Source organism: Helobdella robusta (genome assembly GCF_000326865.2).
Source record: "Helobdella robusta unplaced genomic scaffold HELROscaffold_3, whole genome shotgun sequence".
Classification (NCBI taxonomy): Eukaryota; Metazoa; Annelida; class Clitellata; order Rhynchobdellida; family Glossiphoniidae; genus Helobdella; species Helobdella robusta.
This window is the reverse complement of record NW_008704501.1, coordinates 1702889-1714877: the sequence shown is the minus strand read 5'-3', so window position 1 is coordinate 1714877 and position 11989 is coordinate 1702889. Positions and strand designations below refer to the sequence as shown.

The 11989-nt window shown below is 36.1% G+C and overlaps 2 protein-coding genes across 2 annotated transcripts; both read left to right on the top strand.

Moving 5' to 3' along the window:
* Nucleotides 1–407: 407 nt before the first annotated feature.
* On the top strand, nt 408–6022 carry HELRODRAFT_161144 (hypothetical protein; the record flags this gene model as incomplete). Its single annotated transcript, XM_009021098.1, has 6 exons — nt 408–475; nt 1723–1775; nt 2232–2531; nt 5338–5361; nt 5596–5717; nt 5960–6022. 6 exons carry the CDS (start codon nt 408–410, stop codon nt 6020–6022), a joined length of 630 nt encoding a protein of 209 aa, XP_009019346.1.
* A 3502-nt stretch (nt 6023–9524) lies between these two features.
* HELRODRAFT_161143 (hypothetical protein) lies at nt 9525–11707 on the top strand (the record flags this gene model as incomplete). Its single annotated transcript, XM_009021097.1, has 5 exons — nt 9525–9717; nt 9828–10112; nt 10189–10368; nt 10469–10504; nt 10566–11707. 5 exons carry the CDS (start codon nt 9525–9527, stop codon nt 11705–11707), a joined length of 1836 nt encoding a protein of 611 aa, XP_009019345.1.
* Nucleotides 11708–11989: the final 282 nt, after the last annotated feature.

Here is an 11989-nt window from a genome sequence, read left to right as displayed (position 1 = left end):
GAGGTCATGTTTAACTCGTCAGGTAGTACGTACATTCGTAGCTAAAACACATGGTTTCATTTGCTACTTGCAATGTATTATACACACATACACATACACACACACATACATATAAACGTACATTCAACCACTTAAACACACACAAACATACAGGCATACACACACACAATCACTTGCAAGTAAATATTTAGGCACACACGTACATACCAACAAGCAAGCAAACATTAGCACATAGGAAAAACATAAAAACAAACAAACACACACACACACACACACACACTTATATGTGTGTACCACCTATATACGAGTGCGTAGATATATATTCATAAATACAAATATAAGCAGAAGACCCTTTTTTTGCTATAAATATTTCCGCTATTTTAAGTAGTTGATTTTTAATGAAAGTTATGACTTTAATAAGGCTGAGAAACATAATGTTCTGCAAGAGCTGGATGCATTCGTGCAACACAGACAGGTACATGTATGAACGAACGAACGAAAAAACCAACGAACCAACCAACAAACCAACGAACCAACCAAGTGTTGTATTAAAATGCATTTGCATGATTGCAATGCACACAAGTACATAAATGAGCAAATAACTCAATGTTATACTAACCAGCCAACCAAACAACCGACCAGCCAACATTGTGAAATTTTTAAAAAAGACGGAAACTTTGTTGGGAACTATTTAGTCTTGCGAAACCAACATCAGTGGCCATTTTGAATTTAAGGATGATTTGATTTCAAGATGACACCTTCATCTACGTTTCTGTATTTTCATATTTTATGAAGTTTTAAAATATCATTTCGTTTTAAAATTGTTCGCCCACAACACTTTAAAAAGTTATAAAAATAAGCAGCTCGAATTCTTTAAAATGCTTTCAAAAATTTTCAAAAAATGTGAAGTAGGTAGTTTGCTAAGAGATAGCATTTTATTGGCTTTTTGGCTAGCGAGAATGGTAATATAACCATAACAACATCAACAACAATGGTAACAACAAGCAACAACCACAGCAATAATAACAGTGGAAACACAAATAATAAGTCGTTCAAATGTGGCATGAATTATGAAGTCCCGTTTGGGTTTCTCCGATGCATTCATTCGACTTAATCACCATTCGAAAGTACAGCTGCAGTAAATTTTCAATGTTAGAACGTGCACGGAGAAATACAAAAAATTAAAATTATTCCCATGTAAAGAGTACCTCTGCCTCCATATAGCTGAAGTTAAATTTAGTGTTGCTGGGTTTTTATTGTATTGTTGTTGTTGTGTTGTTGTTGTTGTTATTGGGTTGTTGTGTTGTTGTGGGATTGCAGTTGTTGGATTGCAGTTGTTGTGTTGTTGTAAGTTTGTTGTTGTTGGGTTGCTGTTGTTGGGTCGTTGTTGCTGTTGGTGTCGTTGTGTTGTCGTTGTTTTTGTTGTTGTGCTGTTTCTTGGTAGTATGCCTGTGGGAAGGTGCGCACGTTAAATAAGAAAAAAACAGAACACCTGCAGGATCAGTCGGAACTTCTGAGATATCTACGATATGCAATTTTATTTCTCAGTTTGTTCATTCGTTCGTTTGTTTCTAACAATCTCTGCTAATACTTTCATAATCGTCGTTGTCTTCGTCGTGCCATTCCAGCTGTCATCATCATCGTCGTCATCATCGTTGGTACCGTTATTATTGCTATCAATACTTTCACTATCATTATCAGGTTCAATATCATCATCATCAGCACCAGCAGAGGTGAATTTGGCGCTCTAGACGGGAAAAACATTTCCGCCCCTCGTTCATTTTACCTTTTTCTTATTATCAACAAACAACATTTAAGACATCTACCAGCAAAATAAAGTTACTTTCATTTATTTACTCCTCTTTAATGACGAATTATGTATTTAACGTTTTGAACTTTTTTTACGTTCTCGTTGAGCTCTGGGCAAAATAACATCCGCGCTAACTATCCAGCCAAGAAAAATGAAACCGACATTAACAATTTTATAGTTTATTGTAAATAGTGATAATACACATTGAAACACTTTTATAGCAAATTATTCGATCAATAGAATGTTGGTAATACAAAATGCGAGTCTCCCACACAAGAGGATTTCATTATTTCTTGCCTTACTTTCATTTAAGAGAATCTATGAATTATTTTGTGAAGATGTAACAAATACATCTATGATAAAACCACAAATCATCATTGCATAGAGGATAATCAAATTTTTGAAACAATTTCCCAAACAGACACCGGCCTCTTCAATCCTTACTTCAGTCCTCCTCACTCACCATCGCACCGCCACTCTACCATCAACACGACCTTGACACGTGGCAGGCCCTGCATCTCCTCCTCCTCCTCCTCCTCCTCCATCTCTTCCAGTGTCGGCAACAGCAACAACCAAGTGGCCCACGGACATTCGTGGTGGGATGGGTGTCGTAAGTGTTTCTGCAACCACGGATATGAAATGTGTGAGTTGGTGGTCTGCCCGCCAGTCAGGTGCTCCAACCCCATTGTCTTGTCAGACAGTTGCTGCCCTACCTGTCCAGGTTCGCTATTTGTCCTCTTTCTGTTGTTTGTTTGTTCGTTTGTTGTTTTGTTTGTTTTCATTCCGCTGTTGTTGTTCGTTTGTTGTTATGTTTCTATTGGTGTTTGTTTGTATTGTTTTGTTTTTGTTGTTGTTGTGTTTTCATTGTTTTTTGTTTTTTTTTTGTTTTTGTTTATCTCCCTGTTGTTGCCGCTTGTTTTTATTTTTGTTAGCCGTGATCGTGTTGCCGGTCTTTATTTATCGTTAGTGTTAATTATTATCAATTAATTATTAAGAACTTTTAAATGTTGCCTCATTAATTTGTTTGTCCGTCTCCATTGTTGTTGTCATTGAACAACTTTTTGTTTATTTTGTTAATAAGCTGAATTTAACAAGACTACATACATTATATATGTATGTATGTATATATATATATATATATATATATATATATATATATATATATATATACTTGTGTGTGTGTATGTGTGCGTGTGTGTGTGTGCGTGTGTGTGTGCGTGAACATATATATATTAATTAGCGCTATATGAATTGTTTTTAATAATGATAGTATTCATTATAAAGTTTTTTTGGACTAACTTTTTGCCTTAACTTAAAATAGTTTGCCAATCATTTTTGTTGGGTTGTGAGAGTTGAATGAGAATTATAATTTTCCTTCGGTTTTCTGTTATAATGTAATGGAACGTGCAATAATGTTTGCTTCGCTGATGTCTGCACAGTACAGAGGATTGAAGTTTGCATAGTTGAGATGGGTTGGTCTGCAGTGCTAACGTATGAACATGAAGAAATATTATAGACAACATTTGGAAGTTTCTCCAATGAAGAACATCCAATACTAAATCATGTTTTTATTGCTATTTTTATTCTTGTTGTTGTGGTTGATTTCTAGTTCAACATTATGACGTATAAACAGCCGGTCTAACGCTGCTAACTACTTTCTCCTCATGTTCGTTTATTGTATTGTTGATTTTGTTGTTTATATTGTTGTTGTTGTTGTTGTTGTTAATGGTGATGATGTTGTTGTTGTATAATCTTGTTGCTGCTGTTGTTCATAATGTTGATGTTGTTATTGTATATGTTGTTGTTGATAATGTTGATGTTGTTATTGTGTATGTTGTTATTATATTTGTTGTTGTTGATGTTGATGATGATGTTGTTGGTGTTGATGATTATGATGATGATGATGATGAAATGATGAGGACGATGATTCTGACGATAACAATAATAAATATTGATAACAAAAAAATATGATGTAGATAATGACGACACAGGGAATGACGACAACAATAATAACAACATCAAAAATGGTCATGATTGTTTCAAATCTTATTCGATTATAGCATTTTTATTGGGACATCGTATTCAATGAACAAGACAAATACTTGCAAGCAGTTCTCAGAGCCTAACTTCAGCAGCCAAGTTGCTCTTCTAAACTTATCAACCACGGCTGTGGTGTGGCTCCTTAAGTAGGCACATCATATTTCACCGGAAAATATTCACAAATTTGTTGTTTATTACAAAATTTAATTAAATTTTCTAACAAAACTTGATATACTTCATCAATCGATGTCGAAGTTCAAATTGCCCTACATTATTCGTTATCTTGACTATTCGTTATTGATTTTTCAAAAGGTTCAAGTTATCTGGTGTGAGTGATGGAAATAACAAAGAAGATTGAGGCCAACTTGTCTTGAATTGATTATATATATTTGTTTTAACCACTGGAGTAATCAAATTGCACTATATTATTTGTTATCTTGATTATTCGTTTTCCTTGCATATTTGTAATCTTTGGATTGTGAAGGATCGGAAAAAGAAGCCTAATAAGATCCTGCAAAGACACAGTTTTCCAGCGAGGTTTGAAGCGAAGTCGTAAATATGATTCATATCGTTTCCTGGATTAGTTTAATGTTTCCATTACTGTTGGTATTCAAATAAACGTTCAACATCTATCGGAAATCTTGAACATACGCAATAACGAACACTTGACGATCGCTAAAAGCTACAACACTGGTTTTGGAAATATATATATATATATATAAAGGTTTATATATGAAATAAGGCGCCCGATGATGATGATTAGGCAGTGAGATGAACTGAATTTTTTTTCGAAGTTGGTGGATGTTCATAATTTCATCTGTGTTTCGATGTTACTCTTGTGTGCAATCGTTCATGTGAGCTTCAGAAACATTTCAATGTTGTATAGCTGCACTTTGTTAATACATCGCAGCACGCAGACTTTCGATTTAAGTGTCTTTAATTTGGAGCTGCTGAATACGATTAGATGGTCTTTCACTCAAACACTGGCTCATCCTTTGCTGAACAACGTTATGCTAATAAGCATCATTTGTCTGTTCGTTCGCTTCTATCGTTCATTATTTTTGGATGCATGCATACATTTGCATTAATCTCTGCTTCACGCCTCTTACCAACGATGAACGAACAATTTTTTTTTTTTTTTGATTTCAATACACGCACGCGCGCACACACATTCACACATACACACTCACTGCACATAAATAAATTAGAATACATTATAACAAATATAATATATATATTGTCAATATTGTGTGTGCGTGCCTGCGTGCGTGCGTGTGCGTGTTGCGTATATTTGAGTGTAAATTGTAGTTTATTTACGGCAAAATGTACCTAGTATTTATAAATGAATATCGTTAAAAATTGAGCACGCGACAGATTTTTATTTAAAACTTCAGAGACACACACAAGCAAAGTAATAAACGTTTGAAAGCATCTGCTATTAGTACAATCACACACACACACACACACGCACACACACACGCGCGCAGTGTGCATTTCATCTGTGAATGGAGGTTTCTGGGCAGATGTAACACACTTTGCTACTAAATTAATTAATCATATATGTTATATATAACAATTGATTGCAGATCGATTTTGACCTCAATACGCAATAGTACACAACGTAAAACTTTTAAACGTAAATGTTATATTTATTTGTGAAGCATGCTGCCCATAGCGTACACACACGCGCACACGAGCATGCGCACGCACACAAGCAAACAAGCACACAATACACTTCTGTTCAGTGATGCACAGCAGCCATTGCTTTCCAACCGTTTCCAACTCACGGCAGAGCAATCGGTTAACTGTTGATGGATCCCTGAAGGGTTACCCGGTTCAATTGGTCCCCGGTTCAATTGGTCCCCCGGTTCAATTGGTCCCCCGGTTCAATTGGTCCCCGGTCTAATTGGTCCCCGGTTCAATTGGTCCCCGGTTCAATTTGTCCCCCGGTTCAATTGGTCCCCCAGTTCAATTGGTCCCCCGGTTCAATTGGTCCCCGGTCCAATTGGTCCCTCGGTTCAATTGGTCTCTTGCCCGGGCACCATCAATTACTTTCCATTTCTCTTTTCACAATTCATTCATAAATTATTGTATTGTGTGCGTATACAGGAAATATTCAACATCGCATCTCTCGAGTTTATTTTACACGGCATTTTGTTGATGAGATGCTGATGGGATAACGCAGAAGATTGTTGTAGCTCACGTGTGTTTCTGCGGTGGCAAATTGTCAAAAACAAAATAGAAATTGCAAATTTGCAATAAACGAAAGTCGTGAGAAGAGATGACTTGTTCAACTTACTCGATGCGTGCACATCCTTCGGCAGAACATGTTTGTTCTGTGAGAAAAATATTCATCTGCGTGCGTTATATGTCTGGCCTGTTTTATTTTTAAATAATTTTGTTCTATCTACTTCTCCGATCGTCTCGTTAACTCACTGCACGCATATGCTTTATTTTTCGATTGATATCATTTCTTTCATCAGTCTGGATTAGATTAAACTATAAGCGTTCATTATGCATTTATAAATAAATCAATCAATATCTGAATATAAATATTTAAGTATATGTGCGTGCGTGTGTGTGTACGTGTGTTTGCGTGTCACTGGGTTGCGTTCATACACACTTATGCAAATAAACATCATTCGATACACATTAACCCAGATAGAAACAAATGTCGCATCAATTCGCGTTTATGAAACACCTGTCCTTACGATGTCGAGGATGAAGATGATGATGAGGAAGACGATGATGAGGAGAAAGATGAGGAGAAAGATGACGATGATATGATGGCGAGAATGATGATAATGTTTATTGACGTTGTTACCCCATACATGTTTTTTTTATGATCGTTCACATTCATCATCGCCATCTTTACAATCCCGTTGTAATTAGTAAGATCATCGTCTGTGGAAGAATGTGGATTAATTGATGATGATTGCCGTCTTGATGAGTTTTTTGAGGTAAATTTGTTAACATCTATATCTACATTTCAACCAGCCAATCAATGATCCTCCTTTGTCCATCAGGGGACCGTCGAGACCGATGGTGTACATCTGAGCATGCTTTTAACATTTCTTTTCTTTTTTTTCTTTCCAAAAACCTTTTCTATCTTTTAGACAGTTTTATTGAATTCAGAATACCAACACCAGTCCATTCAGTAATGTCATCTATCTATTTCTTTGCAGGTCTACCAACGTTTTTCTTCCAATCCCTTTTCCTCATTAATACCATCTTAATCAATCTGTCTTCCCTCATTCTACAAATGTGTCCAAAAAATCCGAATTTTTTTTCTGACTTAGTCATATACACTTTTCTATACTTTCTGCCTCCAACTGATTACTAACGAATTTCGGTAACGCTTCATCTCAAATACTTCCAACCTGTCTTTGTCACACAAGCATAAAGCAGGCTTGGAAAAACGCAAGATTCTATCATTATCAACTTTGATTTTATAAATATATTTCCACTTTTCCATATTTCCTTTAATGATGCAAACATTCCATGGGCTATTGCTATCCTTCTGTCAATTTCTTTGGTGCAGTTGATATCTACATTGAGATTATTATAAAACACACATTCCCACTCACACATCATGTACACACAAACGCGCGCGCACACACAAACGCGCGCGCACACACAAACGCGCGCGCACACACATACACACACACACACACTCAAAGTAGTCTCCTGATGTTAGATGGATGATGGATGCTGTTCCAAGCGTTCCAGACAGAATTTTACGTGGTTTTTGGTCGTTGGATGAACTATTTATTATTTGTGGCAAGTGCATTTTATGGTAACATGAATTAGTTTGGGCATCTATCAGCATGAATCAGCATGAAAACCACATTTAGAATTAATTAAACATGATATCATCATCATTACCTCCGTCAACATCAGTGTCAGCCATATAATTTTTCAAAATCAACAACCTCATCTTCGTCATCATCATCGTCATCATTTTCATTAATAATAAGCCAATAACAAACAGTCTTCTATATAAGCCACAAATCTCGTGCTCTCTCTCTCACGCACGCACGCACATACACACACAATACACCGCAATAACATTACAATAGATTGATAGGGCATCTCAGATTGAGTTCGCTTGTTTTTATCCTTCAATGGGCTTATAATCATCTACTCATTATGTTTATAAATCCGTTTTGATGAGATAACAACTTGTTTGACATCTGAATTTCTGATGCAATTGTGTTTGGGCGTAAGCTCTTTCATAAAATTTCATCATAACTTTGCACAAAAATAACACGACTAATAACATTTGTATCGCGGCAAAAACTGAACGATAAGTTCGTTTGCATAGCGTCATGTTGATTTCATAAATGTTGTCTTTCACAAAACTACATCGCTGGGTGCCTGCCGGGTGCCGGCCGGCATTCATCGCCAGCTGCCATTAATCGGTACATCACCTCTCCTACTCACATTATCTAATTGATAGTTACACGGCTAGCTATGATAATTTCTTATTTACACGGTAATTTAAATAGGTTGTTGATCTATTGAAATTAGTTTATTTATCGTAACTGCACACTGCACAGAGTTGTAGCTCATATATAGCAGTATGTTTAAGGCACTGACAGAACTCGTACTTGTAAAGGCTGACATCCTCAGATGAACGGCGTTTTATCCCACCGATGTCATGTCTACACTACATATCTTTTAAGCTGTTTAACTTTCTATCAATATTTATCATTGTTGTTTAAATTTGCTATTCTGTATATGAATAAATAAGATATCTACATTTCTATCTATCCATAATTTTTATCTTGAATTTCACAACTTTTATCATGATGTATTATTGTTATATTGTGCAAAACATTATTTCCTATGCGTTATATAATATAATAATTATAATATAAAATATATATATATAATATAATAATATAATATTTAACATCGTTTACAATTTATTGCTAATGGTGTTAATCATGTCTCATTAAACTGTAGCAAGCTATCTAATCCTTTTTTTATTTGTTTATTATTGGTCTAATTTATTTATTTGTTCTTTCAAATGTTAATGTATCAATTCATTCTGCCAGTCATTCATTTGCCTGCTTAAACGTTTTCCCATTTTTCTTACTTACCCATTCATTTGATATTTGATTATTATTTTTTATCTTTCCAAAGTCATTTTGCTTTCTTTGCGGGTTCTTCCTAAGATTTTTAGAGGCATATTCCAAAGTTTGCGTTATTTTTATTTGGGATTTTTGCATAATTTTTCCCTTACTGACATTTTAATCTTTTTATAGTTCTATTACTTCCATGCATCTTCTACCCATCTTGCACTCATCTCTGCATTTTACAGTTTGATTTTTCTAAAGAATAATTATTTACTTATTTTTTGCATCTGCGCTGCTTGGCATTCAAGTTTGGTAATGTAGTTATATTTGTGTGTGTGTGTGTGTGTATGTGTGTGTGTGTGTGTGTGTGTGTATGTGTGTGTGTGTGTGTGTGTGTGTGTGTGTGTGTGTACTTCAGAAATACACGGTTGTACTTTTATGGTTGTCATAATATTTTCTTTATTTTTGCGTTTTACTACAGTTCATTTTAAAATTGTGAACTATTAAATTTCGAAAACTTCATTATTATTATTAATTTTTACAATTTTTTTGATTTACTTCAAATTCTTATTATAGGAAGTGACTCGCCAGCCATGCTTGAAAGTTCAGGAATGTGCTTCTCAAGTGATGGTCGTTATTTTGTTGAAGGTGAAACATGGGTGTTGGACAAATGCACGCATTGTATATGCCACCAAGGAACTCCACTCTGTTCAATTGAAACCTGCCCACCCTTGCTCTGTTACCATCCAATCGCGTTGCCTGACTCCTGCTGTCTCTTTTGCCTCAGTCGGTTTTCAATTGGTTGCCTGTTTGAAAATTTTTTTAGTTGCGAAATTTGTGTGCAGCTGAAAACAAAATGACATAAATGAAATTCAAATTAAAAATTAATTACTTAGTTAACATAAAAATTGTTGATGCTTCCGTAGACACGATGGAACGTCAGAACACTCTCCCTCAAAGAAATAACACCAGCAAGGTTCAACTTTCTCAGCACACCAAAAACAGATCGTGTTATTCGGGCACGGGAGCAAAAGCCAACCACGGCGATTCTTGGAAAGTGTCGTCGTGCCAGAGTTGCGTCTGCAGGGACGGCTCCATCAACTGCTTCTCACAGACGTGTCCAATTTTGGGTTGCAGTAAGACAGTTCTTAAGAAAGGACATTGCTGTCCCAGTTGTGTTGGTTAGTTCTTTTAAGTTTAAAAATATACGTAAATATGAAAAATTAATTGACTTCTAACTTCTGTACATGAAATCAGAAAGATCGATTCTGTACTGCGTGTACAACAACGTGACGTACGACAACAGCGAGAGCTGGTTGATTGACGAATGTACGACTTGCGCTTGCATGGACGGACAGATCCTCTGCACGGTGTCCATATGCGAAGCTCTCTCCTGTCACAAAACCGTGACCGTACCTGGAAAATGCTGTCCAGTTTGTCAGAGTAGCTGCTTACAATTTCATTGAAAATTGAATTTATATTTAAAATTAAAATTTATATCGTGTTATTTATAAATAAAAAATAATTTTACTTTTAGCCAAGGAACAACCTTCCTATTTTGGAACTAAAAATGGTTAGTTGACTTGAAATTAATAATTTTAATTACAATTAACAAACTGATAAAAATCATCCAGAGTCGACGCATCCTTTGAACGTCACCCTCATTGTCGTCCTCGTTTCCATCATCGCCATCCTCGCCATTGCCATTATCGTCCTTCTGGGCATGTTACTGTGGCTGAGGCCGAGACTGAGTAGACATCTGAGAAGAGCCTCCAGCATCACGTTACCTCCCTCCATGCATTCATTGAATCCTCTCAATCTCTTTAATCATAGACACGATCATCAGCAATTGAACGATGAAAAATCCGTGTCGTCGAGCTTACTACCTCTTAGTCCTGTTACAGGAATGATTGGCAATAACAACAACGTTAGTAATAATAACCAGTTTCAACAAAAACAGCAACCGACAGTTGGCAACTTGTTGCTGAAATATAATAAGGAAATACCATCAAAACTTCGTTTGTCTATAAACGAGTCACACCCTTATGACGCTCCTTCGTTGAGTGCTGCTGTTTCCTCAATGACAACTGCTTCCCTTTCTTCGTCATCTTCCGCCGTTAAAAAAAGACTTTCATCTTCCGACGGATACAGCGAAGAACGTCGCAATGTCATCGAAAATGTCAAAAACGATACCTCCCATTTCAATAAAAACATCAGTGAAACTAATCCTAGTCCAAATCACGACTTTTCATGCAACGCCAACGTCACCAACGTGAGTGGAGATTTGGTCAAACCGATAAATTTGCCTCCATTGCCTCCAAGAATGAAACCGATGATGTGCAGCGACTCGAACGAACCGTCGCCGATCCACCAGAACATCGATGGCAGGGAAGTTCTCCAACTGGATTCAGACGACAAAACAGATAAGGATGATATGAACAATCTGAACAACGATGAATACGATGACCACGTTTTGAACATGATGGAAAGCTACAGCAGCTTAAACGGTGACAATATATTGGATGTTGTAGTCACCGACGGTCCTGTTGATAACAACAGAGCCAACAGCATCTTTAGATCGCCACTTAAATCCAGTAGATTTAGTGATCTTGATAATGATCTTACTCGACATTTACTCAATCCATCTCCATCTCAAGACATCCAGACGAACGCCGATAACTTAACGAGTAACATAAATTATTCGAATAATAAAAACCGCAACAGCAGTAACAGCAGGGATAACAAGATGTCCCTCAGCAATCGTAAAAGTTGGTGAATAAACTTTCGGGTCTCCATCAAACAAACAAGCCATCTAGTTGGTACTGTTCATATCGTATAAACACATTTGTATACTTATTAATAAACATAAACTTGTGATTATTACAAAACGTTGACAAGGTTCGGCTGACTGACCGAGATGTATAAATGCAATCTTATTACATATACAGTAATATTATTTTTTTTTTTTGACAATCAACATCAACAACGTTAATAATGTTTTAGTAAACATTGTAGTCTAATGTAACTCAGTGCCAAGATTCACTGATGAAGAAATTTG